The sequence below is a fragment of the Euprymna scolopes genome, chromosome 27 (genome assembly GCF_053919585.1).
Source record: "Euprymna scolopes isolate OS-2025 chromosome 27, ASM5391958v1, whole genome shotgun sequence".
In the NCBI taxonomy this organism is placed as follows: Eukaryota; Metazoa; Mollusca; class Cephalopoda; order Sepiida; family Sepiolidae; genus Euprymna; species Euprymna scolopes.
In genome coordinates, this window is record NC_136508.1 from 65623022 (window position 1) to 65640521 (window position 17500).

Sequence of the window (17500 nt, forward strand, 5' to 3'; positions counted from 1 at the left end):
AAACATAAAACAACATACAAAATTATATGGAAATAATTATTTTAGTTTTAACATTTCTTGTGCTATCATGAAACAATGGAAAATAAACTATTTTTTTACATTTCTATGAATAGTTTTTGTTTTAACTCTTGTGCTATCACGAGAAAAATATTAATGAGAATTTTTATTATTTAGATTTCTCTAAATAGTGTTTTTTTTTAATAATATATTTATGTTTTTCACATTTTTTTACAGAATTTTTGTCATAAATAATGTGCATTTTTATTAACACTTTGTGTAATCAAACAAAAGTTTCAGTTTCGTAATTCAATTGAAGCTACTTTGTTTTATGATGCACTGCTCGGGTGTGTGTAGGTGAAGTAAAGAACCCCGGAGAGGGGGTCAAAACAACAGTAGGCAGTTTAGGTGGAGAGAGGTGTTGTTAAAATAATGGTAGTAGGCAAGCAGGCTCGAACCCCAAACGCGAAGGAGGAAACATAAAAACGTAACGTCTTAGCCTATGCGTCCATGGCGCAAGCGGAAATCGAGAGCGTTTAAATTAAGCGTAGTCAATCCAACGAAGACGATGACTTGCGAAAATATCGACGAAAAAAGTGGCCCCTCCTTGTAAAAATTGTGCGAGTTGAGGAGGAAGAGATTAATGTTTTGCCCAATTTTTCGATATTTGTTGTCTGAAAGATCGAGCTTCTAAAAATGGTACCGGTATCGTCAGGATTCTTTTCGTCTGTCGGAAGTTTTTGCGAGACATACAAACACACACACACATTTTATCTTTTATATATTAGATTATTCATGACAAAGTTGTGATAAAATTGGTGAAATTTTTAAATTATTTTCATATGGATATATTTTAAATATTTAGGAAATTATTTATAGAAAGGTTCAAAAAGGGGGGTATTTTTATTATTTCATGGTAAAGCAAGAAGTGGTTCCATTTAATGCTTAGCGACTTCATTTCCGGCGTCTTAACTTTGCGTACTGAATTTTTGGACACGATCAGGGGTTAGTTTCAGAATAATTAGCCACTAGTGGCTGATAAGGCAATGGCGGAAGTGGTTAGTTTCTATTAGTCAGATGTGTTGGTAACTAAGGTGAAGGACAGGACAGAGGATAATATATTTACAGTTAATTTACGAACAGTTTTCAGTGAGGGAAAGTTGACGACGGTTGGTTTCTTGGGGCAGATCGGAAGAGTAGCCTCGACTGACGACTGATAAGGATGTTTACAGGGTGGGTTTCCGCAATGGTATTACACACAGAGTGCAACTGATATCACTAGAATGTGTCAGAGTCTGTGTTTTATATTTTTTATACGCGTAAGCCAGTGTTTGCACCCTCTGCGATCGCCAATGTGAGACGGTGACACGGTTAGAACAAGAACTAGAAAACATGAATACAAATAGAAAACCACAGCATAGTTTTGGGGTCGCAAATTCTTGTCGAGTGGGACGAACATAGAATCACACAACGATATGGTAATATCAATCGCAATAATAATAGTTACAGAAATAGTCGAAAGCGCTGTAGAAAAAGAAACAATTTTTATAAAAAGATCAAACATTAATTTGAAATTTCTCTTGCTCCATCCGTAAAAACAAACTCTTACAAACAAACAAGCAAAACAAACTCTTACAAACAAACAAGATTAAACAAAGTCTTACGAACAAAAAGAAAATGGCTTACAGCTGTTACTCGAATTTGTCCAACCAGAAATACCAGTCTCGCCAGAACTGAAAGAAAAGACATTTTAAATACAAAAAATATAAGAATTTTAGACCTTTTCATCGACATCTATATCAATAAAACATATGTATGTTTGTGTGAAAATATTTAACTAGTAAGCTACTGGTCACATAACACTGACATTAACAGGAAATAGTAATCATGTGACGTAATTAATCATTGGGGAGCTTTAGATTCCCCCAGGGGCCTGGGAGACCCCGAGTAACTATGCTAGATAGCTATTCCCCCCAGGGGCCTGGGAGACCCCGAGTAACTATGCTAGATAGCTAATCGATTAGCTATCTAGCATAGTTACTCGGGGTCTCCCAGGCCCCTGGGGGAATCTAAAGCTCCCCAATGATTAATTACGTCACAATATATATATATATTATTTCATGTCAAATAGATATTGTTTGAAACCAGAAAAATATATTTTGCAGTTAAAATTGATGACAGGAAACGTGGAGCATAATATTGTCTGGGCTTGGTGAACTCGGAGTCAGATGTCAGTGTTTATATGATGACCTTAAGGTCATGGGAATTAGTATGTCTGTAGATCTCAGATCCAGGAATTGCACACACGCAAAAATCTTGGGTTTTCTGATTTCGTGGCGAAATCTGATTGGCTAAGGAAACTCCCACTCCATCCACATACCTCACTATATATACTACTGTTGCGCGGAAATTAGTGAGATTGCCTTTTGATTTCGGGGAGAACATATCGCGTGGAGACCGTCGTTCCCTGGAGACGTGACTCCTCTTCTCCTTATTCCCCCAGCTGTGAAGAGATTTGAGACTAAGAACTGAATGATATTTGTAAAATTATTTGTACATAAGTTTGTTAAATTAATTCTGTAGAATAGAATTTCACGAGTCTGTTTTTCTTCCTGCTTGCGGCTCCGATATTCGCTTTCAGCATACAGGATTCAATGTAACAACCCTCAGAGAAGGACCAGACGATACGAGCCGAGACTCCCAGATAAACAGGGGTCCTAGCCGAGCTATAGCAGTGTGGGGTGCCAATCATACACCAAGGATAGTTTTTAACAAGTAAGTAAAATCTTTGTTTGGATGGATGAATATGCATACAGAAATATGTCGGTAAGTTGAAATGCAACGGCTTCCTTTCAACTTGCCGACATAGTTCTATTTGTTCTGTGCATGAGAAAATTCAAAAGTAGCTTCATATGGTTTAATTTTAAATCTATCTTGAGCTATCTTATAGCTCCAACGGTAGGAATACTGCTAGAGCGCTAAATGCTTTGGTTTCGATTCTAGCTGACAGCACCTGAATCATTTTTTACTTTTGAAATCAGTTTTCTATATTAGGTACAATATAATAATCAATAGACAATACCAAATCTGACGAATTAAAATCTATTTAAGCATATTTTATGACCGAGCAATGCCGAGCGCCCCCTCACCTCTAATTTAACGAATAATGAAAACTGGCTTCCTAAATAACGTTATCACTTACTCAATAAGTTTTGTAAACTGCATAACTACAAAAAAAAAAATCACTCGTGACAGTTTTGGAAATGTTCGGTAAAACTCGTCGTTGATTACATAAGCACTGATATTTCCTTGGGTGTTGATTAAGCAAGTGTGCCAACTCTTTACACATTACAGTTAAATCTTGTTTGGTAGAGAATATCATCCTAATAAGTTTTACATAAATTATGTATTTTGATTTGATTTTAGAGTCTTAACTATTCTGCGATTTTACCCCCTAAAAAAAAAAAAAAAAAAAAAAAAAACTCGAAAAATATTACGGATGCTAATATTTAAAAATTAGCGTGAAAGCAAATAAATTAGATATTTTTGGTGTTATTCAATCCTATGTTCGAGTTGGGCATTTAACAGAGAAACCAATAAAAAGGGGGTTAAACATTCAAATATATAATAAATAAAAGTTATTTTCGTTTCTAACTGGCTCATTTTTTGTTGTTTGAAAGTAGTTTTAGATTATCTTTTCTAATCTAATATATAAACAGCTATATGTCTGTCCGTCTGTCTCCATATTTTCAAACTGTCTCCTCCAAAACTAAAAGTCGCAAAGCGGCGATAGGACCTCAAATAATTGGATTTTTAAGAGCCGTTCTTTTATGGGTCTTTAGCCGGTTAAAATGGTGTTTAAGGGGTCAAAAATGGGTAAAAAAAAAAAAAAAATGGTTAAACATTTTGTACATTCATGTTAGCTTATTTTTAATCTGTTTATATGCGTGCCACGTAAGTACTGTGGTAACAGTCTCAAAAATTTCGTGAAAACTATTGAATAATTCCACCCGCCATCTTTCGAAGCTTATAACTTCTCGAAAAATGTCATTCAAGCCCTAATTTTTTTTTCAATTAAAGGAGCAAGGACCAAGGTTTCATTAAAAAAAAAACACAAACAAACAACGTGGGGTTTTTTTTTTTTTAAAAAAAAGGTTTTAAACTTCGGACTTTACAGGTAAATTTCTAAAAAACACTACTTTTTTTGTTTTTAAATTTGAATATATTATTTATTGACCTTTTATCTTCAATTTGTGATATATAAAACTTTGGTACATAAAAATTTACTTTTTAATAGACCTTTGAAAATGGGGGGGGCGTGAATTTAAAAAAAAAACGTTTGTCTAAAATATTATATTCGGTTTATTGGAAAGAGCATAACATTTCACATTGACCCTGAAAATATCGTAAAAATAGAATCAATAGAAAAATTGATAAATTTTTAAAGTTTAAAAATTGAAAAATACTGAACTCGTAACATTCAATTAATTTCATTACTATTTTTTAAAAAATATTTCTATTACTTTTTATACAACTTTAATAGTTTATTTTGGAAGTATAATTCATAAAGAAAATAAACAACCCACCTTTAAAAGAGAAATTACGAGTTTTTTTATATTTTATTTGCAGTTTCGTGTTAGAGGTGTCAAAAATTCCTACAAAAATTCTGATACACCTAGTACTGTGGTAACGTCACCAGCTTTGAATGCTACAGTTTCTGTTTCGATTCTAGCTGGAGACACCTAAATACTTTTTTAATTTACTTATAAAATCACGACTATAATAATATACAAAATTTAAACAAACTAAAATGTCATATTTAAGCGTATTATACGCCCGGGCAAAGGCGGGCGCCCCTCACCCCCGCTAGTCTAAGATATTCTATTTTTACGAGCTGCTTAAACAATATGGCGGCACGTTTGTTTCCCATGACTAAAACCGCCATTTTGTTTGTAAAACAGCTCTTAAAAAAAAATTTATTTAAGATTTAAGTAGACGATTTAAAACTACTTTAAATCAAACAAAATAAAAAAAAGCCAACTACATACAAATATAACTTTTATTGGCTATGATAACATTAATTTATTGTACATTTGATTTTTCACCAGTTTTTTGTTGGAAATCTCCCTTCGAATCAATAAGAATTATCAAGTAAAAGCGTTAAGTAACTTTGTGGGTACTAGTGCACTTACTGATCCGCGCTATTTTTAAAATCGTATTTCTAAGTTTAATTAAAGTTTTATGTTTTATTCAATTGTAAGGTTAAAGTGCAGAATAGGTACAAAACACCCTCCCCATGTTAAAAATAACTTTAAATAACGTTATTATTTCAGCACGGATCAATAAATGCACTAGTACCAGTTTGTGGAAATAACATTTTAAAAACAGGAAAACTTTAAAAGAAATTGCTTATTGCTTATGCATCTGTGTTACCGCGCTATTTTTTTAAAATGGTATTTTAAATTTTTATGATATATTCATTTTAAATTCTTAGGTGTAAAAGTACAGAATAGTTATAGAATACCCTACCCTCCCAATGTCAAAAATTGCTTTCTAAATAACGTTATTTTTCAACGCGGTAACAGATGCACAAGTATTTTCAGACGAGGATATTTTCTGTACTACTTTGAAAATCCCATCTAAATGTTCATTTATGGAAAATTAAAAAAAAAATTAATATCATGGTTCGTATGCTGCACAAATACAAAAAGTAAAAAAGGGGACAATAAAGCGTACGAATTCAAAACGAGTTAAGAGTTTTAACTAAAAGAAACGAAAAAGAAAAAATACAAACTTTATAACAATGAAATAAATATTGAATCACAGGGGACAGGGAGAAACATAATGGATCCTACCCTTCAGTCAAGTAAAAAAAAAAAAAAAAATAGTTTCAATTTTATGTATACTAACTGACTGGGGACGGCTAGGTCATTCCCGGCGGGTTACACAATTGCATTTTGAAATAAAGTACTTTATATACAAGTTAAACAGTCACGATTAGTTCTTTTCGGATATTTAGCAGAGAAGCCAACAAACAACTATACAAAAATAAATATATACAAGAAATAAATGGCACCGTAGCCAATAAAAATTAATTTTATACCTACCTGGCTCATTTGTTTTGGTTTTCAAGTAGTTTTTTTTTATTATTATGTAATCTAAAATAGTCAGTTTTTCCGAGCGGCTTTGAAAAAAATAGTGGCATCTTATTTGGAAAAAAAAAAAAAACCTGGTTTTGAATTCAAGGTTTACAGGTGTTTTGAACTTTTGGTATTTTTTTTTTTTTTTTTTTTTACGAACGTACCCAGCATAGTATAAACACCCCAACCTCCTAATGTTACGAACGGCTTTAAAAATAAACACTCCCCAACCTCCCTGTGTTAAAAATGGCTTTAGGAATAAGCACATACCACTAATCTCGAAAGCTGTTCTTAACATGGGGAGGTTGGTGTATTTATAGTATACTCGGTACTGTTGTAAAAAAAAATACCAAAAGAATTCAAAACGAGGCTTACTTTTTCCAAAGAAAATGCCGCCATTTTGTTTTCTTCAAATCCGCTCAGAAAAACTTTTTTTTTCTTAAGACTAAATAAAGAGCAATAAAAACTACTTGAAAACCAAAATAAACGAGCCAGGTGAATATAAAATTAGTTTTTATTGGCTACAGTAACATTTATTTCGGTACTAGTGCACTTACTGATCTGTGCTGAAATAATAACGTTATTATTTAAAAAGCCATTCTTAACATGGGGAGGGGAGGGGAAGGTGTTTTGTACCTATTCTATACTTTAATCTTACAATTGAATAGAAAAACATCATAAAACTTTAATTAAACTTGGAAATACGATTTAAAAAATAGCGTGGATCAATAAGTGCACCAGCGCCTTTATTTGTTCTTTATATATTTATTTTTCGTATAGTTGTTTGTTGGTTTCTCTGCTAAATTATCACCGACGATTTGCAGGTGCAAACATAGGTAGAATTTATCGAATTATCGAGTTTTATATGCTTTACTGTGGAAGAGTTGCGAGGTCAATTCTGTGTGACAAACAGACTTGTCTCCCTCGACAAATTAAGGATCCACCATTTTTAAATACATTTCTAAAGAACGTAATTATGGATTTTTGTTTAATACATTTTTTTGTCATTGTGCGCTGGTTGTCTAACCTGCAAATGGTGTTTATTCCGAAAGTCGTTCTTACAATGAGGAGGTTGAGGGTGTTTATTCAGAAAAGCATTTTCTTATTTTTCAACCTCCCCATGTTAAGAACGGCTTTTGGAATAAACGCCCTTTGCAGGTTGAACAACGAGTCCATATAGACTTTTTAAAAAAATGTTTTACAACATGGTTACCACATATAAAATCTCGAAGGCCACTCCAGGATAATGGTTAATGTGTATTGCAGTAAATTGGGTCAGTCGCGTAATAATCGTTTGTAGTGGTAATTCGGTATAATTAGACTATTTACGAGGGCAGTTCAATAAGAACTTGCTCATGTTGGACTTGAAGACGACTATATTGTAGTCAGCAAGAAAGCAGACCAGTGAAACAGTTTCACAGGCGAGCAGTTCTAGGAAAGAAGTTTCGTTTATGAAATTTATGTTTAGGCACCGTCCATAACATTTACTAGATCAATTTTTGTCATTTTAGGAATTTCTACGAATTTCGACGAGACACGCAAGTGCGTAAGTTTTACACCTGAAATGTGTTGGTTGAAAAGATCAATCAAGCACTAAAAAATAGTTGGATAAGGCGAAAAGAACGTTTTGTTTTTGTTTTAATTCAACGGTAACGAAAACTTGTGAGAAACGCAGCGTTGTTAATAAAATCAAACATTATCGCGACAAAAAAAAGCCAATCTAACTTTGTCAGTTGATTACAGGGTAAATTTTCAGATTAGGTCCACCTCCACAATTTTCTTTTAAATGACGACTTTTATAGGTTTTCGACTATGCTGAATAGGAAAATTGCATTAAAATTTTGCAGAAATAATTAGTTATCGAGATATAAAAAGTTGTATTATGCATTGTATTCTTTGGCGGCCATCTTTTTTACGCGCGTGTACGCACCATGAACAAATCTACTCATCTATGACTGACTGCAGCACTGCACGCGCGAGAAAAAAGATGGCCGCCAAAGAATAAAATGCATAATATATTTTATATCTCGATAACTCATTATTTCTGCAAAATTTCAATGCGATTTTCGTATTCAGCATAGTCGAAAACCTCTAAAAGTTGTCATTTAAAAGAAAATTGTGGAGGTGGACCTAATCTAAAAAAAATACCGATTGCAGCAAACGAGTTAGACATGCAAGGAATAAGTACGCAATGGATTTCAATGTTTACGGAGTCAGTTCAGAGCATCGACGGAAAATCCAGTCATGTCAAGAAATCGTCGAAACAGATTAAAGTTTGAAGTCAACCATTTTTATTTTGCAGAAACTATTTTCAACCCTAACGCAAACCTTCACATTCGTACTATAGAGTTGTTTTTGGCCTTTTTTTTTTTTTTTTTTTTTTTTTTTTTTTTTTTAAGGAATTTTTTGTGACTCAAGTTTAAATTATTCTGAAACCTGTCCCATTTTTACTTCTAATTGCAAAAATCCTCAATTTTGAGACTGTTAATAGACTAGTTATTGAACCACTAACCCCAACTCTTGTGTTTTCGTTGGAATCAAAAGCGGTACTTAGGTAATATATTGACAGTGCTGAAATAAACAAAAGACCATTTTTAAGATGAGCGGGGTTTAAAAACTACTCTGTACTTTCATTAAAAAAAAAAAAAAAAATAGCACGGTCAGTATTCTGCATAAGTACCATAAAGAATTATAGTTTTTAAACAAGAATTTATAGGATGGATTTTATTGGAGATAAATGCATGAAGTCGCAGGCGGAAAACAGTGGCACTTATTTGAGAATAGCTTGGAAATTAATATTTAAGTGAGAATTCGACAGTTAATATTTTTTATATAAAACATTTTCCAGTTTCTAATTCTTCAGTGCTTTTTCTTCTCCTTTGAAAATGATTTTAGTTGGATTCAGTTTTCTTTTACCTGATTGAAGACAAACTCAGTGTGTTTTCCGCCATTCTTCCCGTTTGATAATCAGTAAATGGTCGAATAAGTCGGCGAGAAGAGAGTATTTTTTAGACCATACCACTGTATTAAAATAGGGATGTATTCTTCTGTTTTATACACACTTTTTATATATATATATATATATATATAGAGAGAGAGAGAGTATTAGTAGTACTTTGGCGAGTGGTGGAACTGGTAGAGGTTTCGTAAATTTATGTCAGTCTGTCCTGTACAAATTCGAAACCCTGATAAAAGAAGTACAACCCTGGTTAAATGGACTGAAAAAGAACACATATTGGAATGCACATATACATAAAAAGAAAATAATAATTGCAATTAGTCTCTGAAACGATCGTGCGCAAAATCATTGTTGATCTGAATTCTACGAACGCTAACAATAAATATCGTTGTAAAACTATTTATGTGAACCTCAATCTATTCTTGCTCTCTCTCTCTCTCTCTCTCTCTCTCTCTCTCTCTCTCTCTCTCTCTGTATGTACCGTACTTTGGGGTAATTGCACCAAATAAAAAATGTGCTCTTTATATGCTGAAAGAGCACTTTTAGCTAGTTAGCGCAATTACCCCGGACTTGACGCAATTACCCCAACGCACGTTATATATATATATATATATATATATATATATATGGTGATCCCAAAAAAAAACAGGACATTCAATTGTTTTTCTGATCATTTTACAGTCAACGGAGAAAAAATTGCCAAAGATCCTAGTGTTTTGATGTGATGTTTTGAATATAATAAATTAGTTATGACCAAAGTTTCATTTCATTCGGACAAAATACTAAGAAACGGGGCCTAATTAGAGCTGGGTCCGTTTTTTTTTGGGGGGGGGGTCACCCTATATATATATATATATATATATATATATATATATACATTCAGTTTGTCTTTACATAAGCACTAATGTGTTTCTACACAGTCATGAGCATGTTCGGTCTTCTAGTATTTAGTAACTAGAGACCTCTTCAGGTAGCAACGCTTATATTCAAAAGAGGCTTTTGAATATAAACGTTGCTACCTGAAGAGGTCTCTAGTTGCTAAATACTAGAAGACAGAAACATGCTCATGACTGTGTAGCAACAAATTACTGCTTGTGTAAAGACAAATTGCTCGTTTATTTCACTGGTTACCTTACCTTTAAAAAATAACAACCTCAAATTATATATATATATATATATATATATATATATATGGTAAAATTGTTCACGAAAATATCAATCATTTAGGCACCAATAACACAATATGAATAATCTGTGTACGATCGTTTCTGAGACGATACAAAAATTTTTATTTGAATAAAGTCTCATCATCAGCACTGGGATAATACATCAAATAGGAATCTTAAATATATGATTAATACCAAAGTGGGAAGCATACGTATTATACAGCCAATCAATATTACATGTTATAAAGAGGCATTAATACTAAAAAAAAAACTAATATATTATAGATATATTAATTAAGAAAACTAACTTATATATATTAAAAAATAATATATTATATATATTACTAAGAAAAATTAATATAATATATATATTACTTAGAAAAACTAATATATTATATATATATTACTTAGAAAAAAAACTAATATATTATATATATATTACTTAGAAAAACTAATATATTATATATATTACTTAGAAAAACTAATATATTATATATATATTACTTAGAAAAACTAATATATTATATATATTACTTAGAAAAACTAATATATTATATATATTACTTAGAAAAACTAATATATTATATATATATTACTTAGAAAAACTAATATATTATATATATATTACTTAGAAAAACTAATATATTATATATATATTACTTAGAAAAACTAATATATTATATATATATTACTTAGAAAAAAATATATATTATATATATATTACTTAGAAAAACTAATATATTATATATATATTACTTAGAAAAACTAATATATTATATATATATTACTTAGAAAAAAACTAATATATTATTTATATATTACTTAGAAAAAAATATATATTATATATATATTACTTAGAAAAACTAATATATTATATATATTACTTAGAAAAACTAATATATTATATATATATTACTTAGAAAAAAACTAATATATTATATATATATTACTTAGAAAAAAACTAATATATTATATATATATTACTTAGAAAAACTAATATATTATATATATATATTACTTAGAAAAACTAATATATTATATATATATATTACTTAGAAAAAAACTAATATATTATATATATATTACTTAGAAAAAAACTAATATATTATATATATATTACTTAGAAAAACTAATATATTATATATATATATATTACTTAGAAAAACTAATATATTATATATATATATTACTTAGAAAAAAACTAATATATTATATATATATTACTTAGAAATAACTAATATATTATATATATATTACTTAGAAAAAAACTAATATATTATATATATATTACTTAGAAAAAAACTAATATATTATATATATATTACTTAGAAAAAAACTAATATATTATATATATATTACTTAGAAAAAAACTAATATATTATATATATATTACTTAGAAAAAAACTAATATATTATATATATATTACTTAGAAAAACTAGTATATTATATATATATTACTTAGAAAAACTAATATATTATATATATATATTACTTAGAAAAAAACTAATATATTATATATATATTACTTAGAAAAAAACTAATATATTATATATATATTACTTAGAAAAAAACTAATATATTATATATATATTACTTAGAAAAAAACTAATATATTATATATATATTACTTAGAAAAAAACTAATATATTATATATATATTACTTAGAAAAAAACTAATATATTATATATATATTACTTAGAAAAACTAATATATTATATATATATTACTTAGAAAAAAACTAATATATTATATATATATTACTTAGAAAAAAACTAATATATTATATATATATTACTTAGAAAAAAACTAATATATTATATATATATTACTTAGAAAAAAACTAATATATTATATATATATTACTTAGAAAAAAACTAATATATTATATATATATTACTTAGAAAAAAACTAATATATTATATATATATTACTTAGAAAAAAACTAATATATTATATATATATTACTTAGAAAAACTAATATATTATATATATATATTACTTAGAAAAAAACTAATATATTATATATATATTACTTAGAAAAAAACTTATATATTATATATATATTACTTAGAAAAAAACTAATATATTATATATATATTACTTAGAAAAAAACTAATATATTATATATATATTACTTAGAAAAAAACTAATATATTATATATATATTACTTAGAAAAAAACTAATATATTATATATATATATTACTTAGAAAAACTAATATATTATATATATTACTTAGAAAAACTAATATATTATATATATTACTTAGAAAAAAACTAATATATCATATATATATTACTTAGAAAAAAACTAATATATTATATATATATTACTTAGAAAAAAACTAATATATTATATATATATTACTTAGAAAAAAACTAATATATTATATATATATTACTTAGAAAAAAACTAATATATTATATATATATTACTTAGAAAAAAACTAATATATTATATATATATTACTTAGAAAAAAACTAATATATTATATATATATTACTTAGAAAAACCTACACATGAATGCAATATTAATTTAATACTATTTAAATACAAGATTTACACCCAAGTGAAAATATAAAAGATTATCTACCAAAAGAATATTATAGGCTGAAATGATAAAAAATAATCTACTTAGAGAAACGGTTATAAAGGCTATATCAGGCAAGTAGGTATATCATTTAAAGAAAAAGTAAATGTTTTTCAAATTTTTCCAAATACAAAGTGGAAAACATGATGACAAATTGTGAAGATTATTGAAGAAAAAAAAACCCAACCAATTTTCTTACGATTTTCATAGACAGGCGGCAAAAAGAAAGTTCGCACTTGTAATTTTTTTCAAAAACTGCAAATTTAAGCTAAATTTACTGTAACTGTTTAAACAAACTATACCTCATTTGATTGGCGTTTGTTTCTTCTATAATTTTACATGTTAATATTTGACTTTTAATTGAAATATTCTAGTGTTCACGTCACTTAAAAAAAAATAACTTCTAAATGAGGAGGCAAAAAGACAGTCCGCATAATGGAAAATTGTTATTTAAATGTAACTTTAGGACATTAATGCAACACAAATACAACACGAACACAACGAACCAGTTATTATTTAGTAGCATATACCTTCTGCAATTTGACAGCCTGCAATGTTTTGGGAATTCCTTGAATTAGACTGCAGCAATACTCCGGGGAAAGGGCATCCCACTTTTCTTTAATTTTTGTCCAAAGTTCTTCTAAATTTGAAATTTTATCAATGCGTAACTGTTGCTTGATGTAATGCCATACGTTTTCGATAGGATTGAGCTTTTTTTTACACAGCCATCACCACATTATCAAGGCCAAGAGGCCACTCAAGGACAAGGGTTAAAGCGTGTACAGTAGAAATTGGACAATATAGTAATCATTAGTAATGAAAATTCGGTAAATTTGATAACTTATATGGAACGGCTCATCAAGAACTTATTTACGTTAGACTTGAACACAACCATATTGTAGTCAGCCGGAAAGCAGGAAAACAGAAGATAATTCCACAGGTGTGCAGTTCTAAGAAAGAAGCTTTGTTCATGGAATCTACGTTTAGGTTTAGGCACAGATAAAGAGTGGAGGGAATTATTGATAGTGTTTTCAGCTAGACGAGTGTTTCTTGTGAAAGTTTGGCGAGGGGGGACCATAGACTGAAGCTCAGTCGAACGCTTTCCATGAAAATAACGATACATCAGAGACAAACTCGCAACATCTCTTCTGTGAGATAGAGGTTGAAGGGAAGAGAAAAGGACATCTCCTACGAGGCTACGAAGTCTATTTTGAACTCTATCAAGGCAGGACAAGTCCTTTCTAGCAGCTCCTGCCCAGATGTGGCAACAGTATTCCATCCTTGGACGTACCTGGCTCTTATATAGATAGAGAATTGCATCAGCAGTGAGATATCTACTGGATCAATAGAAAGATCCCACCATTTTTCCAGCGGCTTTGGCAACAGATTTGATGTACGTGTTCCATTTAAGATCAGAAGTAATGGTCAAGCCCAGAAGCTTGTTAAAACTTGAGGCCTCCTGAAGATGAGAGCCATTCATTTCAATTGATGCCAGATGTGGATCAGAATGTTGATGATGTAAAGAGAGAAGCTTGGTTTTAGATGCATTAAAAGTAACCAGCCACTCCTTTCCCCATTGTACTACGTGCTCAAGATCAGAGGAGAGAGAATCGGAGAGAACTTGGGCGTTTACTGTCTTAGATGTGCTACCATAAATGGTAGTGTCGTCAACATAAATGTCTACAAATGATGTAAGGATGTGATTTGGAAGATCATTAATGTAGATCAGGAAAAGAGTTGGGCCCAGTATTAATACTGTGAGCTTCTGATTTTTGCCTCTCAACTACTATTCTTATGGACCTATCAGAAAGAAATGATTTAATAATTGAGAAGACATTTCCAGCTGTACCATAGCCAGAGACCTTGTGAAGTAAACCTTTATGCCATACCCTATCAAAGTCCTTAGATATGTCAAGAATAATTGCCCTAGAAAGGTTGCCTCTGTCGAGAGATTTGCTAATCCTATGAGATATAACTGTAAGCACATCTGCTGTAGATCTAGCAGACCGGAAACCATATTGAGTGTCATTAAGAAGGTTATTTTTGTTGAGATGGTTGATTACTTCTGTATTTAACACAGATTCCAGCAACTTACTCGTGACGCACAGGAGACTTATTGGCCTGTACTGAGAGGGGTATGAGCGATCACCTGAATTCTTAAATACAGGGCATACTGATGAGATTTTCCAGGGTGATGGGAAACTATTCACACATTATCACATTAACATATCACACATTAAGACAACGTTTAAACAGTTTTGTAAGTATGGGCGCTAGTTCAGGTTGAAGTTTTTTGAGTACTATAATTGGAATACCGCCAGGGCCAGTTGCTTTACTGGAATCAAGGTTTTTGATTAGCTTGGCAACATCACGTACAGATATACGTATATCACATAGCATGTTTTCTGATACAGGAGGAAATATTGGGGGTTGGTGGCCTTGGTCGCAAAGGGTAGAATTAGCTGCAAAGTTCTTGGCAAAGAGTTTGGCTTTGTCTGATGCTGACGAGATTACCTCAGGTCCATTGATGATAGTTGGGATAGAGCACACGCTTCTGTTCAGGATTCTGTTTGCTATTTGCCAAAACTGGTGGGAACTAAGCCGCTGCTCAGCTACTTTGGACTTGACGGATTGAGTATACAACTCTCTTGCGTTCTTTATTACTTTCTTACAATGGTTGCTCGCAGTCCTGAAAGCGGCTTTAGTTTCCATACATCTATTACGTTGGAAGCAGTGGATAAGTGATTTCTGTGCGCAATGGCAGCAGCATATTCTGGAGAGAACCATCGCTGGCTGTTAGGTTTTAGCTGGAACTGTTTCGAGGGTATGAAACGGTCTCTACCTACAATTAACCATTCCGTCTGGTCTGATACTATAGAGGACACATCCGTTTTAAACATAGAACGCAAAGGTAGATCCGATTTAAATGTACGGAAGCTATCCCAGTCAGCGTATCGATATACTGTACGATCGAGAGGTACGTCTGAGGATTTATTACATTTCATTTTTATCTTAATTGATAGAACAGAGTAAGAAGGTCCAAGAGGAGACAGAACAGAAACTGAACATAGTTCAGGGCAAGTTGTGAGAAAAAGGTCTAGTAGGCTTGCATACTGACCGTCATTGTCGGGCACACGGGTGGGTTCCTGAACAATCTGAGTGAGGTCATAGGCAATGGAGAAATCATGACAGAACCTCCTCTCATCATCGGTCTTGTTTGAGTGGGTCAACCATTCGACGTTGTGAACATTGAAGTCTCCACATACATGAATGTTAGCTGAAGGATAAGCAGATAGGACTTGGTCAATTTTCTCAGATATCCTTTTAAAGATAGTAACTCCGCTTTTGTGGGGGCGATAGAGAGTAAATATAAATGCAGTAGTGTGAGCTAAAGCAACCCGGAAGCACATATAGGGTAAGTTAGGATCTTCCCTTGAGATGTTCCTACCACATGGAAAGCCATCTTTAATATAGGCACATATTCCATGTCCATGGCGATCTTGGGGGTCAGATTTAGAAGTTACGTTAGAGTATCCTTTAATTGCGAACTCTTATAGGGAAATAGCCTGTCCAATGCCAGTTTCACTTAAAAATAAAAGGTCTAGTTTAGTCTCCTGTAATTGGGTTTCAACCTCTGGAAGGTTAGAACGTAGACCCCTGATGTTGGAGAAGGGGACACGGTAGTAGGGGGTCTATGTTGGAAGTTGGAGAACCGGGTTTAATTGTGTATTTTTTCTTGAAACTTGTCATGATGAAATTTTGGAATTTGTGGACTAGGTCGTCAGATTTACTTAGAGCAGGACAGAGAGGGGAAACTAAGAGAGAAAAAGAAACGAAGAATTTAAAAAAAAATTTTTTTATTTGTAGCTAATGATAAGGTAAAGCCGTAACAATTACCCACTAATATGGCATCGAGAGGCCCCACCAGAAGCTACTGCATGGTCCAGAATCCATTCCCCAAATGGCAATACAGCAGCCCCAGTACTTTGCACACTTTGCACCTGCTGATAGGTCTGGAGATTGTGCAGGCCAATCCAAACACGGAATATCATGCTTTTCTAGGAACCTCTTGACATTGTCAGTTGTGTGAATGGGAGCATTATCCTGCATGAACATGGGATTATCATCCAAATTCTGACCAAAGTATGGTAGAAAATACTCAGTCAACACATATTAATGTACTTGGTCGAATTAATGCGACCTTGCAAGCGAACTATAGGCCCTGGACCATTCGTACTAATAATGCCCCACACCAAAACTGAACCTTCACCACCTTGCAGCGTTGAAACTGAGCACCTAGGATTGAATTATTCATGTTTCCTCCGGCGGACGTACTGCCTCGTCTATTGAACATGCTTTCATCGCTAAATCATTGGCTTGTGTCTTGCAACATATCCTCGCAAATGAAATTCCTATAATCTGTTCTTGCCAGTAGAAAGAGAGCACTTTTTAACAAGATTGTACTGTTGTTGAATTTGGGGAGCCGTTTTAAATCTGTTTCTTAGGCTGCGGATCTAGATAGCATTTTCTTACCTGTTAGAAATAGCTCTAGTAAGACCAGATCTAGGGTCATCATGAACACTCTCGGTGTTTTAGGGCTTTTGCACAGTCTTTCGTACCGTTTTCTCATCATATTTCAATCTGTG

At 31.5% G+C, this 17500-nt stretch overlaps 1 protein-coding gene across 1 annotated transcript in view; it reads right to left on the reverse strand.

Moving 5' to 3' along the window:
* LOC145248661 (uncharacterized) overlaps positions 1–9177 on the reverse strand; it is a 17354-nt gene extending 8177 nt beyond the window's left edge. Inside the window, exons 1-2 of the mRNA XM_080110329.1 lie at positions 9054–9177; positions 1684–1730 (exon numbers count right to left, since the gene is read on the reverse strand). Of these exons, the coding sequence (XP_079966455.1) occupies positions 1684–1730; positions 9054–9088 (82 nt within the window). The 5' untranslated portion in view covers positions 9089–9177. The remainder of the gene's footprint in view (positions 1–1683; positions 1731–9053) is intronic.
* Positions 9178–17500: the final 8323 nt, after the last annotated feature.